The 17,473-nt window shown below is 36.1% G+C and overlaps 2 protein-coding genes across 2 annotated transcripts in view; one reads left to right on the top strand and one right to left on the bottom strand.

Moving 5' to 3' along the window:
• Nucleotides 1–1,519: 1,519 nt before the first annotated feature.
• Nucleotides 1,520–3,166, bottom strand: LOC112564545. Its single transcript, XM_025239427.1, has 3 exons — nt 2,962–3,166; nt 2,554–2,771; nt 1,520–1,699 (listed from the first exon to the last, which is right to left on the bottom strand). Exons 1-3 carry the CDS (start codon nt 3,057–3,059, stop codon nt 1,590–1,592), a joined length of 426 nt encoding a protein of 141 aa, XP_025095212.1. The 5' UTR covers nt 3,060–3,166; the 3' UTR covers nt 1,520–1,589.
• A 1,374-nt stretch (nt 3,167–4,540) lies between these two features.
• LOC112563833 (transformation/transcription domain-associated protein-like) overlaps nt 4,541–17,473 on the top strand; it is a 41,844-nt gene continuing 28,911 nt past the window's right edge. The window contains 25 exon segments of the mRNA XM_025238203.1: nt 4,541–4,657; nt 5,461–5,596; nt 7,121–7,170; nt 7,435–7,545; nt 7,812–7,916; nt 8,319–8,402; nt 8,694–8,888; nt 10,266–10,432; nt 11,026–11,122; nt 11,212–11,350; nt 11,588–11,666; nt 12,080–12,284; nt 12,388–12,479; nt 12,670–12,880; nt 13,239–13,377; nt 13,746–13,890; nt 14,148–14,205; nt 14,543–14,596; nt 14,859–14,994; nt 15,218–15,312; nt 15,552–15,717; nt 15,991–16,157; nt 16,600–16,689; nt 16,997–17,107; nt 17,261–17,350. Of these exon segments, the coding sequence (XP_025093988.1) occupies nt 5,503–5,596; nt 7,121–7,170; nt 7,435–7,545; nt 7,812–7,916; nt 8,319–8,402; nt 8,694–8,888; nt 10,266–10,432; nt 11,026–11,122; nt 11,212–11,350; nt 11,588–11,666; nt 12,080–12,284; nt 12,388–12,479; nt 12,670–12,880; nt 13,239–13,377; nt 13,746–13,890; nt 14,148–14,205; nt 14,543–14,596; nt 14,859–14,994; nt 15,218–15,312; nt 15,552–15,717; nt 15,991–16,157; nt 16,600–16,689; nt 16,997–17,107; nt 17,261–17,350 (2,880 nt within the window). The 5' untranslated portion in view covers nt 4,541–4,657; nt 5,461–5,502.

Here is a 17,473-nt window from a genome sequence, read left to right as displayed (position 1 = left end):
CTTTTAGCACCAGAAGAACTGGTTCTTCTCTCTTTCATGTCTATTCGTCAACATGCAGAACAGTTCTCTCATTGTCTACACCGTCAGCAACTCGATAACCTCACACCTGATCTCCACTTTTCTTGTCGGGAACAAAGTGTCGATGAATATTCCGCATCACGAGCGAGCACTCGAAACCTTGGTCTTTTGCATGAGGCCGACACTTCTGGTCATGATACATTCGATGAAATCTCATGCAGCACACAAAATGCATTAGCCACCCGATTGTTTCCGTGAGAAGACGACCACCTCAGCTGATTCTGTTCTGTTCCCGTCTTTTCGATTTATAGCAACATGGGCAGGGAACTGCTTCGCACATGAGACATCCAAGAGCCCGTTCCTTGTAAACCACTTTTACTTGAGTTATGCTTTTTGGTCAAGAACTGAGTTTGTTACTTATGCCGAATCAGCCCACAAAAACAATGATGACATGTGCAAAACTCAAAACACAGCCTACAGGTAAAGTGTCTCACCTGTGTCATGGCTAATGACCGAGAGACTAAGCAATGGGCTTACCTGGGCGATTATTCTGTGCTTCTCAAACGGTTACACTTAAAATTGTGTCTTCTGCGCAAAATTAATTGCTGGTGGGTTGTTGTTGTTGTTGTTGTTGTTGTTGTTGTTGTTGTTGTTGTTGTTAATTAGGCGTTTGGGGTTTTTTTTGTTGTTTTTTTTTTACTTGTTTTAATAAAGGTAAATGCAACGAGTGTGATAACAACTAACGACGCCTAGTGTATGTTGTTGTTTGTTTATTTGAGATAAGCATCTCGGGTTAAAAAAAAAGAATTCTGCAGTTGACAAGTCAGAAAATTGTAGGAAAACTAAAACTTTGAACAAGATCGATGATTCCCACCCCCTTCTTTTTTTTTTTTTATTATTATTATTTATTTTATTTTGGCTAAATTTTCCTCAAATGTCGTTCGGCAGCTTCATTTCTTGTGAGCACTCTCAAGGGGTGGGCTATGATATATATATTTTGAATGTAAAGGGAGGTCACTCAAATTTTACGTAAAATAGCTTCCGCTTCTCCCATTCAAGAGTGATTAAGCCCCTTTTAAAAACAAGAAAAGAATTAAGTTTGCCGACGAATTCAGAAATATCGTTTCATCTTTAATGTTCCAGCTTGCTCTTGCTCCCAAATTTTCTTCTATCGCTTTCTGTCTCTCTCTCTCTCTTTCCCTACCCCTCTCTACTCCTTCGGTATCATCTGAAAAATTTCTGTGAGAGATAATGTTTTTGTTCAGCATTACTGAATTTGGATCGAGCAGCCAGCTGGTTTTTGGTTTACTTTTTAGAACGTAGAAAATCATCAAAGATAAACATGCTTCTGCATGACAAAGGCATAAGAAAAAGCGGTATATTTAGAAATTTGGTGAGGATCAGTAAAACGATGTGGATTTGCATTGGTCTCAACTCCCGCTTGCCACATATACGAGAGTGCGCACGCATGCACACACACACACACACGCGCGCACGTACGTGATAGTCGAAAACAAACTTTAATTAGCTTGTAATCGATTGCTGTTTCAGATGAGTATCAGCCAAGATTTCTAACTCTGGATTAGAAGTTTGAAATTGTACAGCGTCATGTAGACTAAGTATTCCGGCTGCTTCATCAGAATCGTGACATCCTTTCCGGGCACTGGAGTGCAAGAAAGTTCTGAAACATACATCAATACGCTCGACAATGTTCAAAGGACCTTTTCGTGAGGAACTGTCTTCTCCGTTACTATATTAGAGGGGGGAATAACTGTAAATAATAATACATAACGAGCTAATTAGAAAAAATATGCGCACGACTACCCAAGACAACAACACCGGTATCCAGTGGACCTTCTCCAAACAGCTAGAGGACCTGGACCTTGCAGATGACATTAGTCTCTGTCTCATCGGCAACAACATGCACAGACCAAACTGAGTTAACAAGCAGAGAAGACTGGCTTAAAGGTCAGCAGAAAGAAGACCGAAGTGATGAGAGTCAACAACAAACAGGCACTTGACTGGAACACTCAGGGAAAGAGGAGACTTGAGAGACCAAAGCAGACTTGGAAAAGAACAGTAGAGAGCAAGGCAAAGGACATCGGAATCACATGGGCCCAACTGAAGGGGGTGCTAAAGATTTAATTTTAAAAAAATTAAACTATTACATCAATTAAATCCATCTCGAGAAGTTTTAAGATTTGGCTTTGAATCTGTTGTTGTTTTGGGAATCACGTGTCTTTCAAGCAGTGGACTGTGCGCTCTCCAGCAAGTAGTAAAACAAGTTTAATCAGTAAAAGAGAGAAATGCAAGGCTGTGTTATCTAAGTCGAACAAACGAATAAAACTAAGAACAAAAACGTCTACGAGATCCAGTGTACCGATAGTCATTCAAGGCAGGAGATAAGATTACAACAGTTGGTATTAACTTTGACTTGTTTACCAAGTTCGATCGGGACTTTAAGTTTATCTGCCTGAACGAACAAGAGTATATATCTATATAGTTTTTCTTTATTTGTGCATGCATTCAACTCACCATCAGGCCTTAGATTAATGCTGATTTCCTTTCCATTACCGTCGACCTGGCTGACACTACTGAGAAAAGGTCCGAGCGACGGCTCCAGGCAAACGGTGAAGAGCTTGGGTTGATGGAACTGCACCTCTAATGTACCTCTCGGGTAGTTCCACCACACTCTGCCCTTCAAACACTCACTAGGCACAGTCACCACACCTCCATTTTCGGTTATCTCAGGACTGGTAGTGTTAAAAAAATAATAAATAAAAAATAATAATCATCACCAGCAGCATCATAAACAACAACGGCAAAAACGGCCATAGTTGCAACAAACATGCTTTCTTAAAGACATCACAATCGTCATTTATCCAGTCCAGACCATTGTGCCTCTATCGTTAACATCATTATCGACATTAGTATGATACATACCCGTGTGGCATGACCGTGCAAGGGTCGTCTAATCCTTGTGCACTTACTGTCCAGGAGACGGCAAGCATGACAGACACAGAGAAGAATGTCCACATCATGGCAGTTTTCGTTCCGGAGTCTCCGACTTGATCTGAAGCCTGAATTCAAACAGTTAATTTGGTCAGATTTCAACAGAAGATATAAGTTCGCTCCTGTACCCATATAATGACACAGTGATAAGTACATGAGTTCCACATCTACGAACCTTCAGCACAGAGCACGCAAACCTCGCTGAAATGTCTCGAGCGGTGCCAGCTGAAAATTCTGCTTTCAAATAAAACTTAGGCAAGTAAAGCTAAGGGTAAGACATCTACAATCTCCAGCTATTTCTTCAGAAACAGTTCGCTGAATCAAACATTTCACTTCCCTTGTGGCATGTATCGACTTTTGAAGTGACATGTGGCCCAAAGGAAATAAATCAAAAACACATGAGATAATGACAAGAATATTAACATGAAACTGGTTCTTTTCCCACGGCTTGTGTACTCTTTATGGTTTTTCAAAGAGGCAAACCTATGAGGAGCAAAAAGAAAAAAAAGTTCATGCTCAGAGTAATATATATATACTTTCCTGTTATTTACACGTGAACGAGGTAAAATGCTCTATCGTCATAGCTCACACACAGATCGTTATGCATATATACTAACCGTGGATCGACGGAGCATAACAAACGAATAAAGTTAGTTTACAATATTTACAGTGTGCCAGCAAAGTCGTCAACACCTAGCTGAAAAATTACAATTATAAGTACTATTTTTAGTGCTACCTTAACATAACCCTAATCATCTATGCACTGCAAACTTTTTAGCAATAAGACGATTAGCATTAATTAGATAGACATTGCGCCGTTCCCGCAGAACTGTACGTTTTCTAGCAATTATTTATATAGCTGTGTAGCGAAAGACTTTTTTTTTATCTTAAAACTACTAAAAGAGGGGCCGGGCTTACTGTTTTTATGTCTTAATGTATATATATGTTTGTGAATATAATAAGTTATTTATATATTTGTTTAAATATGTTTTCATATTTTTTTTAATTCAAATTGTTGGTGGTGATTTGCCTCGCTGCAGTGACTTTTGTTTCACTGTCATATCCAGGACATAATATTTGGATTATGCTGATTGAACACGGGTCATTCATCTAAACTCGATCTCTTCGCAGCCATTTTAATGGTTTTTCGAATTTTGGGGGCATTTATTTACAATCAGGAAAAGCATATGAAATTTTCGCCTACTTTTTTTTTAAAAAAAAAATTATAGCACGATATAGCTCTTTTCTAGCGATCTCTGTACGTCCGTATTCTCGGTAAGGCAAATAAGGGGTTACAATAAACTTACAAACCGCGGACCTGAAAGTTCAAGAACTGACCCCACCCACTTGCACTTTCACCGACGACTGTGGACTGCGCATGCGCTGAACCATTTATCAACTTTGATTGCTTATAAATTATTTCAAGATATTTGTTTATCTTCAACTTCCACATATTGTTCTGTTACAAAAATAATATAAAATCAAATTTTGAATCAGATGATGTCTGCGTCCATGATCCCAAGCCCTCAAAAGTGAGGAGTAGTAATTTAGGCGCAAAGGTATAAGACCATGTAAAAATGTTACTTATTTACACCAGTATTCTGGATATTAACCCTGCCCATTGCCTGTAAGTTTATACCAGTAATACTCCTAAATCAAAACTATGGATTTATTACGATTTATGTCTGTCTGACCAGGTTAAATTATCTTTTATTTGTTGAGATGTAAAAATTCACCAAAATGGCGATATCTTTTGGGATGACCTAGTTTTGTATATCTGCATTAAACTTTTATTCTTTTTAAGTTTGGCAGCAGATACTACAGTCGTAGTTTAAGTAGTATCCAATGCTGCTTTTAGTATTTATTATAAAGTGTGTTTGTGTGATAGAAATACGATTTAGTGTTTGTTAATGCTGGCGGCCATCTTGTGCTATTGTTAACAATCATTCGCAAAAGTAAAATAATAATAATGCGTACTGTATTTCTAAAGCTTTACAATAGATATATTCAGAGAGATTCTGTTTGATATACCGTTTGTTTATGTGTGTGCATGCTACAGAAGGAAGAATGAGAGCATTTTTTTCTATTTTAATTGTGAATCACATAAAGAGAAATGTGTTGTATAAATCCTGTTTTCATTATTTGCATTACTGTCTCACCTGTTGGTTTCTTTCAAGTGCTTCAAATTTATTTTAAGACATAACCTTTATGCAAAAGCGCACAAGCAAGCAAAAATTAAAGGCACATCATTTTTTTTTTAAATATGGCCATTGCATAAGTTTATATGTCTTTCTTTAAAGCATTAGTGAAATTAGTATTGAAAAGAATACAGGTGTAAAAAGGTATTTTTTGCTACTGCATTTGATAATTTATCTTTATGTTATAATTTATTATATATCTGTAATGAAGACACCTGTTTTTCATTTGCAGGAAGGCAATTCTTTAGACTGTTGACATATTAAGATCATCATCATGCTTGGATCACCTCTAAGCCCACAAGACGCTGCAGCGCAGCTTACAACATTCAAGTCCTATGTAGCACTTATTGCTGACACTACACCAGGGAGTAAGATTTGTTTCTTTTGTGTGTTTTTATATTACTGTATTACATATGTTGATTTTTAATACTGTTACTTGATACTGAGATAATGACAATCTATATTATTACAAATTACCCACATAACCTAATTCAGACTTTCTGGTATCACTGGGTAATGAGTTGAGGCTTAACAGTGATTGTATAAACAGTAAAAACATATGAATTAAAGTGTCCAAGTGTGCATGCACTGTCATAAAAGCATGAAAAAAAGATAAAATTGTAATGCCCATCATACATGATAAAACGAGACATGCTGAATGTCTTCTGCCGTGTGAAAACTAAGCTGTCTGTGGTAGCAAGAATGTGCTTCAATAACCAATTAACCTATTTGCCAAGAGCTATTATATATGCCTGATATTGTCAGATTGGTGGGGGTGTCACTTCCTTTTTACATCCTATTGACAGTTTCAAAATTTCATATAGGGTTTTTGATACTATGTTAATTTTTGCCAGTCTTAAAACATAATGGCAGCAACAAAAAAATTCTTTTATCTACCAAATATATTTTCTACATTAATATACTACAACTAAGTGCCACTTGGCTAGAGTGAGTATTAGAGTAAGAAAGATATTTCCTTACTTAGTGTATAAAGTTATTACTAATAATTCTGCAATGCATTGTTGGTGTGTGTATATATATATTTGTATTACATGTATATATTGATTTTTCTCCTCGTCTTGACAGCGAGATATTGCTCCTTGATACTTTGATACTGCTATGTCTCTGTATATTTGTTGATACATTTTGGTGTACACGTGTCAGGTGTACAAATTTGGAGTCTTATGTATTTGTATTTTTACCGTGTTTTCAAAGAACCAATGCAGTAGGGAAATAAGATCGAAAATATTTTTTAATAATATTATTACTTGATATTTCATGAGCATCACCAGAAATCTATTTAATTTATAACAAAAATAAATTATGTGGGTGGTATGATGATATCTTGGATACGATTGAATTCTGATCCATCAAAGATATGTATGCTCCCATCTGACTGAACATTTGATTGATAAATCATGATCAGTGAGAGCTATGGTAGAGCTTCTATCTTTTTTGATGGAATGAAAAATATCAAAAAGCTGATAAGATCTGACCACCCTTAACAATTCCTTGCTATGGCACAATAAAACTACATTGTGGTATGGTTTGGGCATATTCTCCCTTCCCATTTTTATGCATATTTGGGGTGGGGAATGTCTGGCCTGCTGGCTGTATATGTCACTGACCAGTCTGTGTCTCCACGTTTTTTTAGGTTAGTTTAACCCCTTTGCTACTTATGAACTGCAAGAGTAGAAAGCATGTATGGGAGGAATGAATGAGAATGTCAGCAGAAAAAGGGTTAACCGTGACACGGAGTATTTGGTGAACACTGTTTGATTTCAGTAACTGTGAAAAGCTTTATAAAGTTTTGCACTGTATATCACAAAAACAATAGCATGTGTTATAAACACCATTTTATTTATTCTTTTTCCCTAATGTTTGCCTTACAGTTACAGAGAAGAAGCAGAAAGCTGCAAGTGAACTTAGTGAAAATTTTGAGGTAAGAATCTTTAAATTGGCAAGTCTATAGCATAGCCTACAAGTTTTCTTGACTTTCTACCACTTCTCAATCAACCTCTATCATTTTATCCTCAGTTGTCTGCTTTTTCTCTCATTCATTTTTCTTTATATCTCCTTTCTCCATTATGACTCTGACTGCCTCTCTTAAGTTCTGGCTTTATAAGTTGCTATTGCCATACCTTTGAGAATAATAATATTGAAAAAACTGTTTTATTTACAAATCACATCTGTTTCTTTCCTGCAGACTGTGGTGAACTCACCACAATACCCACAGTTTTTGGCTGAAGCCATGCGAGTTTTCCTGAAGATTCTGGAGGAAGGAGAACCACAGTTTATTGCTGAACAACCATACCAGGTAGGTGGCGACTTAGTTTTTGGAATCTTGAGCCATATTACAAGACGTAATAAGTAGAAAGTTACATTGAGTGTTCTAATTTTTTTTAAAATCTTTTAAATGATCCTTTACCTATTGTTCCATGTTATATAATCACATAATTGTTGAAAGACTATGAGTTGGGGGTCACTGGTTAATAGGGTGAAAACAAAACATGTTTTTGCTTTAAAATTAAGTTTGGTACTCATATCAGCAAATAATGACATAGGGCTCACTTTTTTCCCCAGCATCTTCGCAAAATATTGCTTGAGATTTTGCACCGCATTCCCAGCAATGAACACCTGAAGAAATATGTCCAGCCCATTCTGTCACTCATGTTTCGGCTGCTAAAGGTAAAGACAGATGTCATTTTGTCTCTACATCTTGTTTCACTTCATTTTTCCTGTTCACTGTCATGCTCAACACTTGTTCTATTAATTGCATTTTATTTTTATACATTTTTATTCTTTTACTTCGTTGTGCATTCTTAACTCATTGTCTCCTCATCCATTATGTCAGCAACCCCCACCTTCAACTAAACTTTGTGACAAAACAGATTTTCCCATTCTTGATCCCTAGTGATGGATCCTATATCCTTGTTATATTGCCACCCTTGCCTCTCGCCCAACATTTGTGTGAGACAGAGGATGACAAGAGAGGACTTTAGATTTTTTAAAGCATTTCACTTAAGTTATTCTTTCTAATTTAGTTTGCTATATTCCTCTGCATTGTGCCATGTTTAATTTATTTTACAGGTTGAAAATGAAGAGAATGTATTGGTGTGCATCCGTATTATCCTAGAACTCCACAAGCAGTTTCGACCTCAGATGAATGAGGAGGTAAAATAGTATGCACACATATTAAATATATATGTATATTAATTGACAAACATTTCTGAACACTATTGCAATTAAACCTTGACTTCATAACCCTGAAGCTGAAAGAATGTAAAATATTAAATGATTGTTGTACTATAAACAAGCCTGAATACTTGCACGTTATTATTAGTCCATCAACATCGTCTTTCAGGTTTTAATCTGCGGCTGGTATATGAATACACTTTTGTTTTAGTGCATTATGAATGTGGAATGAGTAGCTAGTGGACTTGACATTTTCTTGTGTCCAAACAGATCCAAGATTTTCTGCAGTTTGTGAAAGGCATATACAGCAATCTTCCTGCCCATCTGCCCAAAATCTTTGAGCCACGCCAGCAGAGACGTGTGAAAGACATGTCTGAGATAAAAACAGAACAGTGGTTACAAGATATTTACACGGTCACTCCTGTCATCACAGACAAGAAAAATGCAGAAAACCAGAGTGTGACAGTAAGTCTTTTCTTCTTTTTTTTTTATTTGTTTTTTTTGTGTTTTGTTTAAAAGATCAAGAGATAGCAAATTTCAACTTTTTTTCTTTCACTTGAACTTGTCAGCATATTGATATTAAAGTGTAACTGTGCACAACATATCATTTCATCATAATTGGCACCTAAAAGTGTTTATTTTAATTAATAGGGGTCATTCTTATTAAAGCTTTTCACATCTATCTGTTATTGAATATTACTTTATTATAAATAAAACATTTTTACAGGAAAATGCAAATAGAGATAATAATAGCAATGGCAAGTCTGCTGAAAAGTGTGCAAATGAGCAATAATCATGCTATTAGGGAGAGTGAAAGTATAAAATAAATATGTTGATATTGCAAGATCAAAGGGATATGCCTAATGCCAGTGCATGATATAAGGGAAAGAAATTTCTAGAGACATAATAACATGTATAATAATATAGCACGTTTGTGTAGCTTCTTTCCCTAGCACTAAAGCCAGGCTCTTAGTGCTTTATGGCCTTCATATACATAGTATGAAATCATACACACATAGTGTTGCAAAAACCTACACAAAGTAACTGTTGTTGCATATATTTTAAATTGATAGACACTTCAGATTGGATATTTAATTCATTTTAAACCACATTGTTTAATAGGTAGAAAAAAAAATTGCATAATTTTTCACTTATTTTAGCACATAGTTGTATAACATGTAGGCAAGTATAAAGAGGTAAATAGTCCATTTAAGAACTAGTTTATTAACACTTTTGATGATGATGATGTAGTTTTGTAGCGCGCTAATATCCGCATCACAAAAATGCGCTCAATGCGCGGTGATCCCAGTAGCCACCAAACTGCAGGTCAAATGAAAACTTCAAAAAAGTTTAAACAAGTGAGTCTTAAGATTTTTCTTGAAAGATCCAATACTATCAGACTCCTTGTCGAGAGGGAAGCGAGTTCCACAAAAGCGGGCTACATTGGAGAAGGATCTGAAACCCGCAGTCTTCTTGTTAGCATTCCCTGACTGAACACTCGTCGTTCAAGTCTGAAGTGTGCTGCTGAACGAAGGTTCCGCTGGGTTGGTAACAGCGAATGAGTTCTTGCAGATAGACAGGCACAAGGTCGTGAAGACAGCCATAGGTTAAGGTTAACAATTTGTGCTCAATTCGCTTCTCCACAGGAAGCCAATGTAGGTCACGTAGTACAGGAGTAATATGATCAGTTGTTTTCTTTCCTGCAACTATCCTCGCAGCCGTATTCTGCACTCGCTGTAGCCTCGACAACTCGCTCTTTGAAATCCCCCAGAGGCAGCTGTTGGCATAGTCTAATGTAGAACTTTTATCAGGTGATGTAATCTATGATGCTTTCATTTGCAGTACAACATAATCCCACGTGGTGTGCAGTCACTGAAAGTTTTGGCAGAGCTTCCTATAATTGTGGTGCTGATGTACCAGCTTTACAAACCTAGTGTGCAAACAGACATGATTGAGTTCATTCCCCTGATAATGAACACGATTACTTTGCAGCCTTCCCCACAGCACATGTGAGTTTTTAGGTGAACTTGTGGATTTTGTTGAGTTTGTAGGATTCTTCTTGTTTGTTTTTGAGGGAGCTCATTGTTTCCACCCGCCCCCATGTGTATACAATTTGTGCTGAAACTGATATAATTGGGTTAATTAATGTAACAACATAATTAAGGTATTAACGGCTAGACACTGTGTCCATTGTAGTGACATCATGACCAGTAATATTGTGACTTTGGAGGATTCACTTGACAAATTTTGCCAGATACTTTGCATGTCCTGAGACAACAAGTACTTGTACATTCAGCAAAAAAATGACTTGCTGGTCAACACGTTAGAAAGGATTGTGATAAAAAACCATTTATTTTTTATTATTTATTGTAATTTGTGCATTATTAAAATATGTTTAAGCTGTGGACCACCTAAGCCGGCATTAAGCAGTTTGGACCTCAGTCACTGCAGCTTAGTGGTCCTTCACTGTTTATTGTTTGCCTTGTTTGACTTTCATTTAGGAGACAATTATTTGAATATCTATGGTCTAAATTGATTTATCTATTAATTTAATCGAAATTATATTCAAGGGTTGAATCATAGTTCTCTTAACTTGTTTCAGGTCAAACCCTGGATTCAACAAGGAAGTGTTTGTGGATTTCATTGCTGCTCAGATTAAAACACTGTCATTTCTTGCCTACATCATCAAAATCTATCAGGTAAATTGCATGTTCCATCATAAGTCTCAAGATTCTTATTGAAATACCTTTGAAGGGCTTGTTCTTAAATAAAGCATTTTATGTGACAGAATCCTGTCAATAGTCATTCCCAGCAGATGGTACAGGGGCTTCTGGGTTTGCTTACACTGTGCCCCCAGGAGGTGGCCCACCTGCGCAAAGAATTGTTGATTGCAGCTCGACACATTCTGTCCACAGATCTTAGAAACAGTAAGTATGTCACCCATAGGATACCCTTTACTCATAAACAATGGTAAAAAAATTGTCTAACCTCATATTTTATGGTAAATTTTTATTTGATTTCTTACCATTAGAAACACTGACTATTGAAAAATGATAGCAACTCTGCTTCCCTAACAAATGCCTGTAGTGTCAAATATCTGTGTTTTTGTCTCGTTTTATAGTGTAGGAAATCAATATAAGTATCAATATCAATCTGATTTCCAGAATTTGTGCCACACATTGAAAAGCTTTTTGATGAGAATATTCTCATAGGATCAGGATGGACTACTAAGGATTCACTGAGGTAAGGCTATGTCAGATCACACTGGGAATGGGATACTTTATATATGTCTATCACTTGCTACTTTTCACTTGTTGCAAATGAAAAAAAAAAAAGATTATTTTCATTATTTTTACTATCATTAATTTATATAAATTCACTTGTATAGCGCTTTGGAGTTCACGTTTTCTGTCACCAGCCCTGCAATTGTACTTTGTTTAATTTTTTTTTTTTTTAACCTGTATAGTGGGCACTGTCAGTACTTTTGTAATAAGTTTGTTTTTAGCTGGAATGCATAATATTTTGTATGCTCATAGCTAGTTTTAAGTCTGCAGAGGGCCATAAGAGTGATAATCCTAATAGGTCTGATAATGGAATATTTTAGATCAGCTTATTTGAAGTTGTTTCACTGGAAGTGATCATGGGGCATTTTGCAGACCTTTGGCATACAGCACTCTGGCTGACCTCGTTCACCATGTCAGATCTTCACTTCCTCTGCATGACTTGTCTCTGGCAGTAAATCTGTTTTCAAAAAATGTCATGGATGAATCTCTGCCATCCTCCATCCAAACTATGTCATGCAAGCTTCTTCTAAACCTTGTGGAGTGCATTCGGGTAAAGTCAGAACAAGAGAATGGAAATGTAAGCATTTTGGTGATTCTTTCCATAGTGTTCTTTAATCATCATTACCAGTTTATTTTTAACTTCTCTTTCATTCCTCTCACTTTTTTTTTTTTTTTGGAAGGGACGAGAACTTCTTATGCGAATGCTGGAAGTGTTTGTTCTGAAATTCACAACAGTCACAAGAATTCAATTGCCACAAATTTTGCAGAAATGGTGAGTTGGAAGTTCAAGATTTTGTATAATTTATATTTCATAATTCATACATGATGTTACCATTAACCATTTTTCTTAAAACATGCACACACCTATACTAAATGCAAGCATAGACCAAATACACACATTCACAAAAATTTCTACTTTTTTAAATAATTAAAAAAAATCACCTTTGTTACATGTGATGCAGCAAACAAAGTGGACCACTGGCTGCTACTGCAGGAGGCATTACAGGATCCCAAGGGGATGCTATCAAGACTCTCTCTTCAACGTCTTCCTCTGGCACAGCCACAACTACTGATCTTCGACAGGGACCACCATCAACTCCTATACTACAGCCTGAAACACCAAAAGAAGACAAATTTTTCTCTAGTTTGACAGAGACAAAAGAAAATGATAAGGTATTCATTGAGATAATTTGACTATGCGTGCAATTAAAGGTAGTTCTTAATCTTTAAAAGATAACTATAGAAAAAGTATATCACTGCAGGTTTTACATTATTCGTGTCATATTTTTTAAAGTGAACCTTTTAACGGTTGTATTTAAATTTTTTTTGTTGTGCGAGAGAGTGTGGTGTGTGTTTGTGCACATGTATTTATGTGTGTTTGAGGAAATACGACAACCATGACTCATAAGAAAGAATTTTAAGAGAATAAATAGCATCTCAAATGGGAATGAAACAGTGAAATAATTTGTGTTGGTGATCTTTATTAGATAAATATTTTTAGCTAAGTACCTAACACCTGTGTAAACTACAGTCCACCAGCAGATTTGGAGTATGCCCAAGCCAGTTTAGTGTTTATTCTGTGGTGGATTGTCGTGGCCTTGTGAAGACACTTGTTTGTGGCGTCAAAACTATCACCTGGGGACTTCTTACCTGTAAGGCTGTTGGCAGTGGTAAGCTTGTCTTTGTCAAACAGGGTGGAGGGGTGTGTGAGAGGAACAGCTATAGTTTACAAGCTTGTTTTTGCATTTTATATTTATTACCGTCTTTACTTATGGCTTTACTCATTTCTGTACCCAAGCTGTAGATCAGCAATATTTGTGAAGACTTTGTGATATTATCTGCTAGTGTTAAAGTCATTTAAGAATCTTGTGGAAATCCCAAACGCTTTAAAATACTTAACATTGTTGTCATTTTTCACCATTTTGTTACTTGGTACTTCTTACCTGAGAGGCTTTGTGCTATAAATGCTAAATTCAATTGCAATTTCAAACTTAACCACATACATGACAGATTATCTAACTTTTATTTCATTTTTCAGCTGATCCAAGTCTTCTGAATAACAAGCAGTTTCAACCGAAAGAAACGTTGGTGTACACCCGCCTAGTCAAGTATGCTTTGCCAGCTCTGGATATTTATACTATCAATGTGGCCAGCAGTGGACAAGCCTACATTCGTCCCATGGCGTAAGACACATACAAATGACATAAAAATACTGTCTCTCTGGTATAGGATCATTGTAAAAGCAGATCTTCATTATCCTATATAGTCATTTCATGGCATAAGGAACCTGCAAATGGAATAAAATTATTGTCTCTCTTTCTCTTCCATATAAGATCATTGTAGAAGAAGATCCTTGTCAATCTGAAATATGACTTTTAGGATACTTATATCAATAAAGGACACCATAGAAATTGTTCAAAAAATCTTTATTTTATTGAAGTGTGCAAAGTGTGCGGACTAAAGAAGAAAAAGAAGTATTGGAGCATTTTGCTGGAGTGGTGAGTCTGCAACATGTCTATGCTGTCTTTAATTTGAGATTACATGGTAGCTAGTAGCAAAGAATTTAATAGAAAGAGGTGGAGCAAAAAAAAATTAAGTTATGATCAAAATTAAATGATGTACTTACCAAAAATGATATAAAGTCTCTGGCACTTACACAAAGAGTATCGAATGATCATTGCAGTGTAACATACATGTGCACTTGCAGGAATCAGTCTTTGTCCTGGCTATTTAATGATTGTGTCTAATTTTAATTGCCATAACTGTTTCACTAAATGTTGTTAAAATAAAAAAAACTATTTATTCTCGTTTCCTTTTTTTCCCACCCCTCTTCAGTTCACAATGATGAGTCCAGTCACATTCAGAGAGATTTTTTCCACCTGCATTGAGGTAAGACTGTGTCTAAAATTCTAATTACAACATCCAGCTAATCATTTGCAAACCTCTTCCATTTATGTAATGCAGGCTTTACAAAGGGCTACTTTAGCCCACCTAAATATGCTGTACTATACTCAAAAAAGGTGGGCTCTGTGTTATGCCAAAGTAGATTTGCAAATTAGTGCTAGATAAACTGCTTAAAATATCCAGATGAGATATAGATTTTGAAAAATATCAACCAACTCTTAATTGTCATAAAATATTACTATTTCAGTTTGTGGTAGAGAGGATCAACCAGAACTTTGCACTTCAAATAATTGCCAACGCTTTTCTTGCCAACCTGTCTACATCTTCAACATTTGCCACCATTCTTATTACCTTCCTTCTGCAGCGTATGGAAGAAATGGGAGGTAGGTGATGTTTCTTTTAACTTTTGGTGTTTTTGTTGTTTGGTTGTTTTGTTTGTTTTTTTTGTTGTTGTTGTTTTTCATTCTTGTGTTTTACTCACTTTGATTTCGTTTCCTGATTGCAGCTAGAGGTTTAGGGGTTGTTTTTTTTTTTCTTACTTTTTAATTTTATCTTTTTTCAAAATATTTTGTATATTTTAAAATATCAACCATTTTGTGTTCACAGCTAGTGTGGAGCGGTCAAACTTGTATCTCAAGATGCACAAGTTAGTCTTTGGCTCAGTATCCCTTTTCGCACAGGAGAATGAGCAAATGCTCAAGGTAAATTAACACAGTTCTCTTTATTTCTTCTCTCTCGCTTTGACTATCACTCCTATCATTCTGCGGAAAATTCTCAAATAACACACCACACTGCTTCCATGCTCTTCGACTGAAAATTTCTATATAAGTAAATCATATAGTGTATTGAATAGATCGTGGATACAAATTGTATTGAATGTTTTTGGAACACATCTATGCTGATAAATTATTTTGTAAGAATTCCAATTCTCCATTGATAGCCCCACTTGCACAACCTTGTGAACCGTGCCATGGAGCTTGCTTTGAGTGCCAAAGAACCCTACAACTACTTCCTGCTTTTGCGTGGTCTTTTCCGTTCCATTGGTGGAGGCAGTCATGACTTACTTTATCATGAGTTCCTTCCATTGTTGCCTACTCTTTTGCAAGGTTAGAATAAAAAGAAAGGATGCCATCATTTTTGTGTAAACTAGTGGCCTTTATTTCATTATTATTCTTAGCTTCATTGTATTAAAAAAAAACACTTTTTGTACATCCATGTATTTGATAGAAACTTGTATGACTATCGTAAAGGTTTTATTATCATTTTTATTACAAGTCAAGAAAAAGAGCATCACCATCTGTGAGACAGACAGTCTGGATGAAATGAGCTTCTTGTTGGTGATGAGTACATGGGTCTGTTTGTTGGTTTTGTTCTTTTAGGGCTTAACAGTTTGCAGAGTGGCCTCCACCGCCAGCACATGAAGGATTTGTTTGTAGAACTGTGTTTAACAGTGCCTGTTCGCCTGAGTTCCTTACTGCCTTACCTGCCATTGCTGATGGATCCCCTAGTCTCGGCACTAAATGGGTCACAGACACTTGTCAGTCAGGTACATAATTCTGTCAGCTGTATGTGTGTGAGACAGTTTTATTCAAGTCTGATAGAAAAAAATTTAATCTCTTATTTGATTGCAAAAGTATCTGTATTTTGGGCTGGTAAACTGCAAAGAAATATTTTGCTTGCTTTTTGCAATTTTTTTTTTTTTTGTTGTCGTTTGGTCTTCTTTTTTTGTCTCAGTCCCACTTCCAGCTCTCTCTGCATCTTCACACATACATAAATATTTAATTCTTGTTTATGTAACTATTATCCTTGGTATAATATATTAATACAACAAAGTTAGTTCTGTGCAGATGCCTTTGTCTGATTTTACAACTAAACAGCGTATATGATAGAAAGTGTATTTATTAGATCATTGTCAGCCAACAAAAACAATGTCTGAAATCAAGGCAGACGCAACTGTCTTAAAATCAAGTGTACTCAAATTGTTACAGGGTCTTCGCACGCTGGAGCTTTGTGTTGATAATTTGCAGCCAGATTTCCTCTATGACCACATACAACCAGTCCGTGCAGAGCTCATGCAGGTTACATCACTGTTTGTTCATATTCAGCATACATATAACTGATTGTAATCTAGAAATAGTTGTTGTTGTGGTGGTATTTTTATCGTAAGTATTCAGGATGGGTTTTTTCCTTTACTAGTTTCGTATGTAATTTTGAACAACCAAATAATCATTTGTCACAATTTTTTTCTGTTAAGCAGAATTGTAGCTCTAGCAGCAAGAAACAGTTATCCAGTTTTACATGCAGTGGTGCTTGAAGTATAAATTAAGGATAGTCAAGTATAAGGTTGAACTAACATTGTTTTCTTATAAGATTGAATTTCATCAGGCTCTGTGGAAGACATTGCGAAATCCCCAGGATAACATCGCTCTTGTCGCATTTAGGGTGCTGGGAAAATTTGGAGGAGGCAACCGTAAAATGCTTCGAGAACCTCAAAGGGTTAGTATCCCTTATTCGCTGATTATTATGAGCCTTGTATAGTTAATTTTCCATGAAGAAAATACTAAAAATTTTTCCACCTACTGACCCTTATAAAATGGGATTGGGATTGTCAGCAGTATTAATAGACTTTGAACTTTTGTGTCCCCACAGCTGAACTACAATGACAAGGAGACTGTCGGTCCATGCATTAATATCCATTTCCAGGAGTGCAAGCAGTTCATTTCACTTCCAGTGGAAAAGGTATGAAAAGAAAATATTCTTATGGTGCTTTTAATCCAATTATTACTCTCGGGCTCATATTGTGATCTTATGTAACCATTATTTATCATATTCTTATTATATTTCCATCGCAGGATCAACTAG

This window comes from Pomacea canaliculata, linkage group LG5, assembly GCF_003073045.1.
Source record: "Pomacea canaliculata isolate SZHN2017 linkage group LG5, ASM307304v1, whole genome shotgun sequence".
Classification (NCBI taxonomy): domain Eukaryota; kingdom Metazoa; phylum Mollusca; class Gastropoda; order Architaenioglossa; family Ampullariidae; genus Pomacea; species Pomacea canaliculata.
This window is presented reverse-complemented; position numbering and strand designations above follow the sequence as displayed.

Coding starts and splice junctions, on each gene's coding strand:
- LOC112564545 (XM_025239427.1), bottom strand. CDS start 3,059: ATGATGTGGACATTCTTCTCTGTGTCTGTCATGCTTGCCGTCTCCTGG. Junction 2,772..2,961: donor TGCACGGTCATGCCACACGG/GTATGTATCATA, acceptor TAACACTACCAG/TCCTGAGATAACCGAAAATG. Junction 1,700..2,553: donor CATTAATCTAAGGCCTGATG/GTGAGTTGAATG, acceptor TGTATGTTTCAG/AACTTTCTTGCACTCCAGTG.